The sequence below is a fragment of the Mauremys mutica genome, chromosome 2 (genome assembly GCF_020497125.1).
Source record: "Mauremys mutica isolate MM-2020 ecotype Southern chromosome 2, ASM2049712v1, whole genome shotgun sequence".
Lineage (NCBI taxonomy): Eukaryota > Metazoa > Chordata > Testudines > Geoemydidae > Mauremys > Mauremys mutica.
Window position 1 is genome coordinate 178380102 of NC_059073.1, and position 14708 is coordinate 178394809.

Sequence of the window (14708 nt, forward strand, 5' to 3'; positions counted from 1 at the left end):
TCATGCTTTATGGTTGGGCATGGCATGGCAGCTGTCTCCCTCTTGGGGCAGCAGCTGCATCCTCTCATGCTTGGGGCCTCCAGCCAGGCCGGTTCTAAATCTCTCCCCTTCAGGGGCAGTCCCTAAACAAAACATGGGAATCAACACAGATAAACTGGGTTAGTAGATGAGAGAGGAAATGCCTCCCTCTCAGGGTCTATCAGAAGCAGGTCCTCCCTTCCCTCAGGGAGGGAACTTCAAGCAGTTGCTGAGAAAGAGATCCTGCCTTCCCTCAACCCTTCCCTTAGGAGCTGCAAGATAATGGTCCTTTTTCTTTCCTGGCCTGCCCATAAGTGAGCTGTTCTGCTCCCTTTTAACTCCTCCAGTCTGTGCATCTCTTGTAGGTATGGCGGGCAGGGCTAGCTGAGCCCAGAGCAGCCTTAAAGTGTGGGGTTTGTATATCTCATCACACCTTCTCATCCCCAGGGTCTTTGGTCTCAGCTGCTAACACCCTGGTCAGTGGGTATCTACCCCAAAATCAAAAGATGCAAAGACGCTTGATCTTTTGGCAGGAAAACTTATTCAACAGCTGGACTACAACTCCAGATTTCTAATCAGCAAGCATTGCTGGGACATTATAATTTCTGCCACCAGGCAATGTTTTAATATTTGTAGAGAAGTTACCAGGGGAGGCCAGACAAGAGCTTCTGGCAGTAGTTGGCAAAGGAAAGTTGGTAACCAGGACCTTGCTTCAGGCTGCATTGTATGCTGTTGATTCTGCTGCCAGAGCCATGATATTGGCCATTACAGTGCACAGATGTTTGTGGCTCCAGTCATCGAGTCCTCCTCAGGAGGTCCAACAGACCTTTCAGGATCTCTCTTTTGAGGGACAGAGGTTTTTTCATAGCAGTCCAATGACGCGCTTCATAACCTTAAAGACTCCAGGGCTATATTCAAGTCTTTCGGTATTTACACTTCCCTCCCAAAGAAGAAGCAGCTCTATCCACAGCAGTATCACCATTTTTATTTTGGTATGTCTCGGCACCAGGACCAATCTAGAAGGAAAGGGAAAAGTTACAGGAGGAGACCACCTCTTCCTTTCTTTTCAGCCACGGTGAGATCGTCATCCAGACAGCCTTGAAACACCAGTCAGTTTGACGTTCTTGTTGAGAGTCACTTACCAGTTTGTAGTATGTTTCTCCTGCCCCTGTTTTTTCCAACACAGTATCCCACTTCCTAAGTGCTTGAAGCCATATCACTACGGCCAGTGGGTCTCAAGCATGATGGAGCTGGGATACACTCTTGAGTTTATTTCTATCCCCACCCCTTTTCCTGTCCCTTTTCTGGGACCACTTTAATGAGGAAGTTCTTCGGGAGGTGCAATCTCTCCTCCTATTGGGAGCCATAGAGGAATTTCCTCCTTTTTACAGAGGAAAGGGGTTTTATTCTCACTACGACCTAATTCCAAAAGCAAAAGGACTTCTCAGACCCATTCTGGACTTGCTAGAGCTGAACAAGCACAAAAAGAAAATTGTTTCACATGGTCACTCTGATTATCCCCTCTATGGATCCTGCTGACTGGTATCCTGCACTCAACTTAAAGGATGAGTGTTTTCATGTGGCAATACATGAAAGGCACAGGAAATTCCTCAGATTTATGATCAACTAATCCCACTGTCAGTTTGCAGTTCTGCCATTTGGGCCGTCTGCAACCTCCTGTTTTACAAAGTGCATGGCAAGTGGCTGTGTTCCTGAGAAAATCAGGTGTTTCCATGGCTGGATGACTGGTTAGTGAGAGTCCTTTCCAAGAGCCAAATGATACCCAGCATGGTCAAGATCCAATCTACCGGATTTGCTGATCAGTGAAGAAAAGTCAATCCTCTCACCTGTTCAGAGAATAGAGCCTATAGCAGCTGTTTTGGATTCCACAGAAGCCAGGGCATTCCTCCAGACATTTCATTACACCTGAAGGTCCATCCCACCACGACAGCAAAGAATTGCCACAGGCTTCTGGGCCTTGTAGCTTCATGTACGTATGTGGTTTGGCTGCCAGGCTGTGTTTCACTAAGTTGCAGAGCTGGCTGAGTGTGGTGTATTCCCCAGTTCATCGTTCACTGGATACATTGGTTTAAGTTCCCACAGAAGTTTTAGCCTCTTCTGACTGGTGAATGGACCCAACCAACAAACATACTTATGGGAGTACCCCTTTGTTTCCCCACATCCTACTTTGTCTCTGGTTACAGATGCTTCCACCCTAGGTTGGGGAGTTCACCTGTGGATTCTACAGGCTTCAGGTCTCTGGTCTGGCCAAGATTTGGCTCTCCATATAAATGTAAGAGTTGAGAGCCATTCATCTAGCTTGACATGCTTTCCTCTCCCAAGGAATTTGCTAGTTCTTCCGGTCAACACCACTGTGATGTTCTATGTGAACAGCCAGGGAGGGGCAAGATTGACACTTCTATGCCAATTGGCAATAGTGTTTTGCATTATCAGCTCAATCCACCTCAGAGCCTCCCACCTGCCATGTGTCCAGAACAGTCTGGCAAACTGAATGAGGAAATCTTTCACTAGTCACTGCGAGTGATCTCTGTCCAGATATGGCCAGATACATTTTTTCAAGCTCGGGTGATTCTCCCTCCCACACATAGACCTGTTTGCATCTCAGCGCAACAGGAAGTGTCATCAATTTTGTTCATGAGCATGTCACTATCCAGAGACTCTAATGGACACCTTCCCGATGCCCTGGAAAGACAATCTCATGTATGTCTACCCTCCTGTGCAGTGTTAAAAATCAAACCGGGCCATGCTCACATGATCCTCCATAGGACGGCAAGGCCTCGCCAGCATTGGTTTTCCACTCTGGTCAGCTTCTCAACCAGGGTTTCATTACCACCAGAAGCAGATCTGATCTCACAGGACCATGGGCACGTCCTTCATCTTTCAGGTGGATGCTCTATGGCGCGCACACGCGCGCACACACACACACACACACACACACACACACCCACACACACACACACACACACACACACCCCTACCTCTGTTCAAGCAACGTGCAAAACATCCTCCTAAATAGCAGAAAACTTTCTACTAGATACACGCACCTGTTGAAGTAGAAAAGAGTCTCCTGGTCTCAGCAAAAAGTGCTGGTCTGTCTGGGCTCCAATACAACATGTGCTTGCACTATGTGTTATACCTGAAGCAGCAAGGTCTTGGCATTAGTTCCATCAGGAACTAGCAGCTATCTCGGTTTTCCATCCTCTGATTGCTAATTGCTTACTTTTCTCCAGTCCAAAGTCAGTTTTTGATGGGTCTGAACCATCTATACCCCCAAATAGAGGATCCTGTTCCCCCTTAAATTTAGGTCTGGTATTAGCAAAGCTAAGGCGACAGCCCTTTGAACCGCTGGCTGCCTGTTGCTGCATTTTTCAATGAAGGTTTTTGGTTGCAATTACCTCAGCAAGGAGAGTAGAATTGAGAATCTGGGTATCTGACCCACCATATACAAACATCTACAAGGACAAGGTATACTTAAGCAGCAAAGAGTCTTGTGGCACCTTATAGACTAACAGACGTTTGGGAGCATGAGCTTTTGTGGGTGAATAAGCTCATGCTCCCAAACGTTTGTTAGTCTATAAGGTGCCACAAGACTCTTTGCTGCTTTTACAGATCCAGACTAGCACGGCTACCCCTCTGATACAAGATATACTTACACCCTCATCCAAAATTTCAAAGTAGTTTCTGACTTCCACATTAGTCAGGCATTTTACTTTCAAACTTCCTTTCTTTCCAAAGTCTCATGCTTATAAGAATGAGGAGTGACACTCCACTCATTTGGATGTTAGGAGAGCATTAGTGTTTTACTTGGGCAGGACTTAAACTGTTTAGGTTATCGTCACAACTGTTCATGGCGGTTGTGGACAGGATGATGGGCCTTCCGGTCTCATGTCAACAAATCTTGTTGTGCATTTCCTTCTGTATGTTTGTGCTACTAGCACATTCAACGAGATCACACACAGTCTTTCTCACTCAAGTGCCTATTCTGGATATTTGTAGAGCTGCAGCTTGATCATTGGTACATACCTTTGCATCTCATTAGGCCATCTCTCAACAGTCTAGCGATGATGCCAGATTTGGATGCATAGTCCTTCCATCATTATTCAGGTAGACTTTGATCCCACCTCAGGATTGAACTGCTTTGTGAGTCACCTGAAGTGGAACTGACGTGTGCAACACATCTCAAAGAGGAATAGTTACAGAACAGATTAGTAAGCATTTTTTTTCCAGTTTGAAATTTGCTGACTTCAAATTCCAGCCACTGGATCTTGTTATGCCTTCAGCTGCTAGATCAATGAGCCATCTAGTATGAGCCATCTTCTGACACTAGAATTTATAGCCACCTAATTTAGACACACATCTGGCCTCTTATTGTTGTCATCTCTGAGCACCTTCCTTGCACACAATAATATCTGTCTGCAGTTAATAAAGCAAAACTCTTTTTAAAAAGAAGACAAAAAGATATGCCTCCTCACTAAAAGATGCTGGTGTCATTTTCTGCCTCTTACATTTTTATTCATTGTGGAAATCTGAAGTCTTTTAATGCCATTTCCATTCTGGTGAATTTATTTTGAGATTAAGTCTGAAGTTTATTCTTGATAGCTCACCACTACTTTTATCCTCAAATCATGTTACAACACATTATTTTTCTGCTTTATTGAAGGCAGTGGACCTTAAAGTTCCACATGCAGAAATATAAGGACTGCTGATAAATAATCTGTCTTATCACAGTGACTTACGAGAGAAGGCAACTAAAACATCTTTTTACTACTGCAAAAATGTTCCAGTACATAGTCTGATGTCTGAAATTCCAGCTTTCAGTGGGATTACAAGCATTTCTAGGTTTCAAGTTATTTGGCTCTCCAAGAGAAAAGTTGTTTCAGGGCAAATGTACAGCTATTAATGTGCTGTGATTTTTTTGATTTTTTTTTTAATTTTATTTTATTTTTACTACTGAGGCAGGGCTCTTGAGAGGAAATTTTGATTGATGAATTGTTCATTATAGTCTGTACTTCCTGTTTGGATTAATGACTATTACAGCATTAAAGCAAGTTTAGTAATCAGTAAATGAGACCTGTTGCTCTTTCACTCCCCAATTCTATGTCCTGTAGTTGCTTGCCATTAGTATTTTGATTATAATGGAAGAATCTGTACTCAAAAAGTCAAATGTGTAAGTATCTAGATAACAGTTTTAGCACCAACCCTTTCATCGAGCTATACGAGATGATGTACAGAATGCAGATTCAAGGCACAATCCTGTATTTTATCATAAAATACAAATCCAGCCTGTGTATATTTGTGTATAAACCAACCATTTGTAGCTGGGTTTAAGGTATTTGCTTATACACAAGTCAGTCCACCTGGGACACCCGACTCTCCAGGCAGGAGAAGAAAATTGTAGCACGTTCCACCTGGCGTGTTGTGTAGCTCTGCACAGGTATATGGATAAACTGCCTGAGGGTTTGGCATACTAGATGGGGCTTGCTTCTGCAGCTCCCCAGCCACTTCTGCAAGTTACCAGGTCCTGCCTGCTCTATAAACCTCTCTGCTATCCAGAGATTAATCACTAGTTGCAAACAGGTAGATATCAATGAGTGGACATACATATCTACAAATACTTACATGCAGAAAATATGTTTTGCATAAATTATTACAGTGCAATGTTGTTATTGGGAAATCAAGTCTCAAAAGTTACTATCGCCTGAAAATTTAACTAGGTGACGCTGTCCCTCCTATATGTTCCCCCACAAAATAAGTTCATTTAGAAAAAAGGTTATTTGGGTGTGTTTCCTGTCTATGCAATCGCTGAAAACCAAGGAAACCACCAGTAAAGGCAACATGAATACTCTTGTGGGAATTCTGCACACAGCCAGCCCTGCTGCCTAGAATAGCTGCCTACTTTCATTGCCTCCCTCTGGTCTTCCTTCCCCATGCCATCAGAAAACATGTATGAGTATGTACATGTGTCCAACTGGTATACATTACATAACCTTTCATACAGCACCTTGTGTGTGTGTGTGTGTGTGTGTGTGAGACAAACGCTGCTTACCATTTGTCTTTCTCCGTGTACAGGTAGCCTTTGAATTGTCTGTATAGTTTGAGTTGTATACATTTTTAATAAAAACCTTTTGCAGTTGTTTGAAATTTGTCAGTGATAGTCTGACTTATTGGCAGACAGAGGAGTCTCCAGTGGATTTGGCGCAGCCGGTAGTTAAACATCTTTTTAGGACTAAGGGTCACACAGCAGCAGGTAGCCAACACATAGACTCTTCTCCATAAGCAGCTACACGTTTTTTGTGGCTAAACAGATGGGTTAGGTGTAGATTCTGGTGGAGAAGGTTTTATCAATCAGAGAAGTGCAGCTGGAGATAGATTTTGTCTATCATCTCTGCATTTCTGTGACACGGCTCTGAGGATCCCCCTCACACAACCCACTTAAACATTAAAAAAAAATTCCTAGGAAATTAATTCAGACAGCTTTGTTCAGAACTTTGCTTTTTGTTACTGCTTGTGTGGGACTCAGCTAAGAAATCAAAAGTTAAGCCACCTACCAGTACATACCTTCTGCTCCTACTCAGAACAACACATGTCACTATTACTACAACTGCTGCACATGTACACATCCTTAACGCTGTCCCCCTCTGGATGCCAGCCTTCTGACACTTCTTTTACCAAACTCCCCCTTCCCAACACACCAATGTCCAGATCTAAATGTTCTTATCTTAATCATGTGCTTCACAGACCTTACTATGGAGCAAGGTATCTTCAGGTATCTTCCTTCCCATTTTACAGACAAGGTAACTGAGGATCTGAGCGTGCACAGTATTTGGCACCTCTGGGAATGGAACATGGGTCACCAATGTGATGGAGTCAAGTCTCATTCACTTAGCCACACCACCTTCCAGACGAGGACAAATCTATGTGTAAAATGGGACTGTTGCAACATAACCAGCTCTGCAGAGTACTGAGAAACAAATTAATTACATGATCACATGCTGTTTGCTTTATAGGATAGTCGTGTGGTTAAGGTACTTGTCTCCTACTTCCCAATAGGAAAATAACCATACTATTCAGTAATGCTAATGTATGTTGAAGTTTGAGGTCAGAGTTAAGGTTTTGCATTTAGTGTGCTGGTAAGAAATGTGAGAGTATTGTTACAGTACACACTGGAGGTGATTGGGTCTTAGGATGATCAGAATCTGTCTAGGCTCGTGTGGTGGTGATGTGTTAAAGGAATAAATGTTAACTGGGTATTTCCTTGATGTTAAGGGTCTGTGTGGATGGGCCGTCCCCTTTAAGCAACCTTAAGTTATTTCTCTGAGTATATAAAGGAAATTCATTCCATCTAGTTCAAGAAACTTAGTATTTGTTTTTAGTCTCATTTCTCATAAGCAATAATCTTAGAGTATCTTCACTTAATGAAAACATCCTTTTGTGTTCTTTTTCAGCCAATTCAAGATTTAGCAAGCAGCCCACCAGAGAGTTCGTTCCAGAAACTAGCACCCAGTGAACATAGGTACACCTTATTGAGAGAAAAAGATGAACTTTAAAAACTTGAAATAATCTTGCAAGCCTTTCAGACAGCAGCATTGACTTCTGCGTGGTGGAAATAGTAACCCTATATTTTCATAATTCTGTGTATTTTTATTTGGGATAAACTGAAAAAAAAATTTCTCCCCGGGCTTGTAAATACATTTGTTTGGTGGGTCATTCTGTACAGCATCTTTCAAAAGTTATGTTCCTAATGCTAGAGTAAAATATCAGAGACCCGTCTAGACTTTTGATCTAATTCTATTCTGTAAAACTTCTATAATCCAAATGAAGGTATCATTGCCAGAGACATGCTGTTAACTTGCACTATCCCATTAAATAGGACTTTTGGGTTGTTTTCTGTGTAATCGGGTAGTATGTGCTTTTATTTTCTTCCTTTCCATGTGAATAGTTATGCTGGTACTCATTTTTTTAGTCACATTCTTTTCATCAAAAGGGCATATTCTGGATACTTGGGGGGGAATAAATTAAAGTTTTACAGAATCTTGTGTGGTATTTTACTGTACAGATGAAACTTGCATGAGTAAACAAGCATGACTGTTAAAAGTATCATGTGGGAAAATTAAGATGATTAATGATATGTCTATATTGCAACTTCTCTCATGATCCTGAGCCCTAAATGCTGTTGCACATAAAAAGCGAAGTTAAAGGAACATCTTAAGGTTGCAAAATCACGCACTCAAAAGTTCAGAAAGGCCAGAATTAAGGTTGCCCATGCAGTATGATAGTCTTGAATTACATGATCACATACTATTTTTTTCTACTGAACCCTGCCTCATTCATTGCACAGGATGGATGGTGTTCAATTAATGAGCCTCTAGTCAGTATTTTGTTTAATCCCCATTGTCCAGTCTGGCACAAGGCCATACTTACTGCCTACTCTATAATCCCTACTCTGAAGCCAGAATTATTTTTCTCAAGGGCTTTTCTATGGTACTCATCCCCATAGTATCTGAAAGCTTCCCAAAGCTTATTTTCACAATATCCATGTAGGATGAAGAGATGATATCCTCATTTTATAGATGGAGAACTGAGACCCAGGGGTTAAGGTCAAGGATCTTATCATGTAAGGTGCCTATTTTGACATACAGCACCTGATTTTTGAGAGACTTGGCATTATGTAGCACTTCATATGTTCAAATCAGAGCTCCCATTGGCTGTAGCTGTTGAAGGTGCAGCACTTCTGCAAATCAGACTCCAGCATCTCAACTCAGGCACCCAGAAAATAAAGAACAGCCAGTTAATGAACTTTTCACAAGTGGACACTAAGTGACTTGCCTAGCATCACACAGGAACTCTGTGGTACACTCCAGGAAAGAATAGCCAATAGTCTGGAAGTTAGGGTACTCACCTGGGAGATGGAAGACTAGGGTTCAAATCCCTGTTTTGGAGCAAGACGTGACTCCCAGGTGGGTGCTCTAAACATAGGTCCTCTGGCTATGATCAGTGTGTCTCTGGTTTTTCACAAGCAAGGGCTGCCCTTGCTTAGGTGCCTAACTCCAGGAGAGGGTTTGTGGCTGTGAATCCCTAAGAGATAGGTGCATATGTCCCTTTCAGGATCTGGGCCCTAAGTCCTTGCCATAGTCTTATAAATTTCCTATTGGCTTAGATGGTTCCCTCCTCAGCGGGACTTCTGTGGCCACCTTTCTTGGGTGCCTAACTTGCCCCATACACTGTAGGGGGCTGGGCTTTTCCCTGGGCAGCAGGGCACCTAGGAATTAAGTGGTATAATGCCTAAGGTCTCCTCTTGGAATGTAGCCCTTACTTCCTAATGCCAGGCAGTTACTGGTTGACTTATGAGATTTACTTTTAGCCTACCTAATGTAACAGTGAATGTTTCTTTAGAAATCTGTACCTATTCTGAATCCCACTAAGCTCTTGGGCTCAGTGGCAGTCAGTTCCACAGGTGAATTATGCACTCTCTAAGAGGGCAACAGTGTTCCCTTCTATCAGTTCTAAGTTGATTTGCCTGTCAGCTTACTTGAATGTTCCTTTAGTCTTGTATTAGTCAGGGTAAATAGGAGCTGCCAATTTACCTGTTCTGTAGTATTCTTTTATATCCCTCATGTTTCTTCTCTAAACAGCCCTACTCTTTTCAATACCTCCTCAAATGGAAGTTTTTCTCTTCAGCTAATAATTTTCATTGTCAGTTTGATCCCCTTTTATGTCCGATATTTTAGATGAGTCACCAAAACTGAACACCATATTCCACCTAAAAGGCATCCTGTTGATTTACAGAATGGTGTTTTAATATTTTTGTTTTTCCTCATTTGTGCAGCTTACAATTTTCTGTACCAGTCGCCTAGTTCCACTTTGGTTAAGTTTCTTTGGAATAAGTTCTGCTTCTCCCCAAACTCACTCACCCCGGATGCCTTGCCTCATAAATTTAAACCACTCCTCTTTATGCCACCTTCTCAAAAAACTTTGGAACTTCTGAAGTTATCTGTTGAGGAGACCCTGTATTTCTCCAGTGCACTTCAGTGAGCACTACCCCAGCAGTCCTGACCCTAAATGTTTTCCTACTCTAAATGTAATTTTCAGGCTCTCCTCTACCTTTCTATGTGATTATTACTGATATGTAGCATGAGTGCAAACCCTTGCCTACCACTGGAAGTTTTGTGAGATCCTTCCCTTCCCTTGTAGTGAAGTCACCAAATGCTTCTCCTGGTTGCCACAGCCCTAGATATCACTACTGCTAACTAAATCCTCTGTCCCCTGGCTTCTGCTTTGGTATCACCGTCTCCTTTGTGAGGAATAATACAGATGGTCAGAAAGTAGATCCTAGCTAGGGGGAGTCTACCCTCCATTCACGGTTTCCACAATGTTCCAGTATGTTTTCTCTATATAATGGTTCTGGTGCTGTGCTACTGGCTGGGAGCTGCTGTACTGAGGTATGAGGCACATGAGCTACCTGCACTAAGTATGTGCTTGTGTCACTTCAGTACATAGCAACCCTGTAGTCCAACATCCTCTGTGCAGTAAACACAGTAGCCCAAACTGGCTTGAGTATTTTTTTTTAAACCTCTATTGGCAATGCTGCTGTTATACTTTGGCTAGAAAATGCCACACAGGTCATAGGTGCTACCATAACCAACGAAGAAGCAGAGAGCCTGCCTTCAAGAGCGCCTAACCCCAAGGACAGGCACTCGGTGTTAAGGAGAAGGGGAAACAATACTGTCTGTACACATCAATTACATGGTCTATAAGCAACGTTGCACATGTTGCTCTTCAGTGGATAGTTGAACATGGAGGTGGCTGAGCACAGGTAACATGCATAGAAGGCACCACATAGATGACACTAGTTATGCACACTTCTGAATTTCAACATTAATGTACAGCATAAATATAGGGCATAGTGTGGTGAGCCTCTATGCAGATGCACAATGTGATGAAAAACACTTCAGGCACTGTGTCCATCCACCATTACATTTCAGTGGTTTAGATATTTTCCTCAAGTGAGGACAATAGCAAATGATACTTTCCTAATTCAACAAAAGGTTGTTTTAAATATTAATACAGACTATTGTTTTGCATTATTAAAATAATTACTTGAAAACAGTAGTAATCCATTAGCTCCTGTAAAGGAAATACAGTGCCACTCTAAATAAAAATAATACCCCTCTTCAGAAAATGAAGGCAAAAACGCTTATTTAGTCTGCGGGGGAAGTGCCTGGCTTGTATTCCAGATATTTCTTAGTGTCCATGGAAAATTAAATGTTTGTTTGGCTACTGCAGGGAGCCCACATTTTTCCTTCTAAGCAAATAACCCCCCCCCCCCCGTCAATGTTTATAATCCAATAGTGTTGCAGGTTTAACAGTATTCTAAATTCTGCGTGCATACAAAATGTAATGAAAATACTTTGTTTACTGCATTTTGCTGCTTCTAAAAATATGAATAATTTTGGCCATAAAGTGATAACCTATTAAACTGAGTTTGTATGCAACAGTACAATGAATAGTGTGGTGCAAAAAGACTACAGTTCTATAGCTACACGCTGTTACGGTGCTACCACACCTTCATCAAATTTTCATCCCATGTAAAATAGTATGTAGTGGTTCCGTAGTGTACGGAAGGAAAGTATGTGTGTCCCATGACAGTCCTACAACAAACAATGGCTTTTAGTTAATTTAGGAAAAGTTTAAAGGTAAAGAGTATTAGATAAGGAAGGAAACAGCCTAGTGTAACAGTTATTACAAGTCTAGCAGCAGTGTTTAGAGTCACAGTTCATGCATTTAAAGAAAGTATTTGTGTCATGAGCAAATGAGCTAGATGACTCAGGAGGTCCTTTTCCCTCTGCCTGCCCTCTATAGATGTAGGCACTTTAGCTTCTACTATGCAGTTTTGTCAATTTATATTTTAGTGATTACTTGTGAAAACCATTCTTGTGTACACAGGCTCAGGGAAGCAAAGTCTTACTTAAGAGACATCTGAACAGCTGCACATTTGGGTTCACATTTTTATTTTACATGTAATTAATAAATTATATAATTAAGAAAGAAATACCCTATACAGGAAACTTGTGCTCAAACGAACAGTTGCTTACAATATTTAGGCACCAAAACCCATAATCCCACCATTAGAAGACAATTATTTCCACAGACTGTGCCAAATCCTGGGTTGCAACGGAGCTCCATTTTTTTTGTTGTTAAATGTGATGCAGTGGCAATTCCCTGCTGGGCTATGGAAAACCGAACAACATTGTGTAATAAAACTCCACTTAAGTAACCATTTTTTTTAGAGGTTTATTTTGTACAGTCAAATAGGTCTCAGGAAGATGAGACCACTTGAGATCTTAAAGAAGCAATGGCATAGCCTGTGTTTTCCCACAAGGCTCCAACAGCAGTGCTGGAATGGGGGTGGCAAAGACAGATTGCCACTATTGACTATCCAGGGCTGGGTGAAATTAAAAACTTGTTAAAAGCCATATATTTAAAGATGGGAGGTGCAGAGAGGTCCAAGTGAAAATCAAGCAAATAGGATAAATGAATAGCAGATCTCCAGAGGAAGACAGTATCACAGGCTAGGAAAAGAGCTAACTACCCATACTGGCAGCTGTGAGCAAGAACACTATGGAGAACACCAGCAAACCTTGAGTCCTGGAGGAATGCTATGCTGAGCTAAAAGTCTACTAAGAGTAAAGAATTCAGCCTGGCAGAAGTGATCCAGTGGAAACTGAAGAAAGAACTAAACAGCTGTGTGGCTGGAGAGAGCAAGAAGCATACCTGACCAGGCCATACATAAGCATTAGGTGAACCCACCACATCTGAACTACATCAACATTACTGAAACTGTGATAAGATCACTTAATGATGTCACCACTTGACAAGTTACTGGTGAGTTCATCAAGATTGCCAGCTTCACAGTCCTTTGTCTTCCAGATGTGATGGTTGTAGGTCACAAAGTGACATTAAATCCCCACTACAGCCTCGCTGAATAGGTGGAATGGGAATAAAGGACTGATGAGTTGACATTGCTATAAACAGCAGCCAATGTCTTTGTTGAATGATCTTCTGTCCTGTCCCACCACTGTTTTGATGGAGGCAGGCTGTGAACAAGACATGGAGGAAAAAGGGAGAAGAGCACCTGAGCAAGGTGCTTCTTAAACAGGAGGGGGGATTAACCCCACAAAGCAGCTTTCAGTGCCAGGCTGGGAAGAGAACAGTGAAGGAATGCTACCTCTCCTAGCACAAACAATCCCCGGGAGTGTTTTTTTGTTTTGTTTTGTTTTGTTTTTGGCTGTTTGAAGAGGGAGAGAAGGGCCTGGATTTGGGGAGGGGGGAAGAAGCTGGATTTGGAAGACATGGATAAAAAAGAAGAAAAAAAAAGACTTTTCTTTAAAAAGAGCAGAGTGAATGTAGTGCTCTGGAAAGGGAGGGCAGCAGCACCACTACTCTGGTTGAGTTCGATAATGCAAGCAGGTGCTGGGTTTACTTAAGCTTTCACCACAGCTGAAACAATGCGATTTAACCTTAACCCTCAGGCCCCATTGCCAGTCTGTGCATCTGTTTAGACGAGCAAAGAGAGCCACACCAGACAGTATGAGGGCTTGGGCATACAAACAAATGAAGAGTAAAACCAGGTCATTTTTAACATTTGAACCAAAATGTGACGTTTAAAAGACAGAGAGGAGTACTAATAGCGTACTAATCTTTGAAATCACTTAATAAAAGTGCTCCAGACCTTTGGACCCCTCAGTTTTTCTAGTAAGAATGCTTCAAAGCCTTTCATTATTTGTTCTGGATTCTCAACTAAACCCACTCCAGTATCATCACACAAAATAAGGGGTGAATTTGGCACACAACCCATTATTCATTAGGGCTGCATATTTCTTGATGATGAAAATATATTCCTTACGGCTTTCAAAATTACAGGACTGACAGTACTTATCTCACCTTCCACTTTTCACCCCTCAACAGACTTATGTTCAAAGTGAAGATTGCATATTTGTTGTCATCACTGGAACTATTATTTCCAGTCCTAGTCATAGTGAAATCTTACTTCAGCTGGATTTTTTGTCACTTTGGCTAGGGAGGTCTGGACAGCTGGAAGAGAGCTCCTCAATCATTTTCTGTTTTCTTCTCTGTATCAATTTTCCACCTGTGAAGCCCAATACCCCACCACCAAGTGCAGCTGCAATTCCTGCCACTTTGAAGCCTGCGAGGAGACCAATAGGACCCCCCACCACTCCACCGATGAGTGCACCTGCCACAGGCAAAGCTGCCAGCTTATATTTTGCAGCCTGTAAAAAAAAAAAATCTGTTTAGAACACACACCTGTGGTGATGTGCATTTTCCCCTCATTACTCTTGGCAATACACCCCTAATTCTCGGTTCATAAATAAACCTTACAAATTACATTTTTTTTAAAATACACTATTCCACAGTAAGGGAGAATGTGCCCTAACTGCTTCAAACTTGAGCTATCCCATATGTGTAGTAGGAAAACAGATCATTTTAATTGCTATTGGTTGATAATATTTGCAATATAATATTCCACTGTCTGGCCTACATAATTAAAACAAATGTAAGAACTGTAATCTGCCCAGAAACTTTCCAGTAACGTGCTGATGCTATATTTGTGGGTTGTTAACAACTATTAGTGATATAAATGTGGTTTAGTA

General features: G+C 41.9%; 2 protein-coding genes across 4 annotated transcripts in view; one reads left to right on the forward strand and one right to left on the reverse strand.

Moving 5' to 3' along the window:
- The window catches only part of ERP44 (endoplasmic reticulum protein 44), a 118685-nt gene extending 110615 nt beyond the window's left edge, over window positions 1-8070 (forward strand). Inside the window, exon 12 of the mRNA XM_045007491.1 lies at window positions 7485-8070. Within this exon, the coding sequence (XP_044863426.1) occupies window positions 7485-7586 (102 nt within the window). The 3' untranslated portion in view covers window positions 7587-8070. The remainder of the gene's footprint in view (window positions 1-7484) is intronic.
- A 3960-nt stretch (window positions 8071-12030) lies between these two features.
- STX17 (syntaxin 17) overlaps window positions 12031-14708 on the reverse strand; it is a 105013-nt gene continuing 102335 nt past the window's right edge. For all 3 annotated transcript variants that reach the window (XM_045006241.1, XM_045006239.1, XM_045006240.1), the window contains exon 8: window positions 12031-14327. In XM_045006241.1, coding sequence (XP_044862176.1) covers window positions 14088-14327 — 240 coding nt within the window. In that variant the 3' untranslated portion in view covers window positions 12031-14087. The remainder of the gene's footprint in view (window positions 14328-14708) is intronic.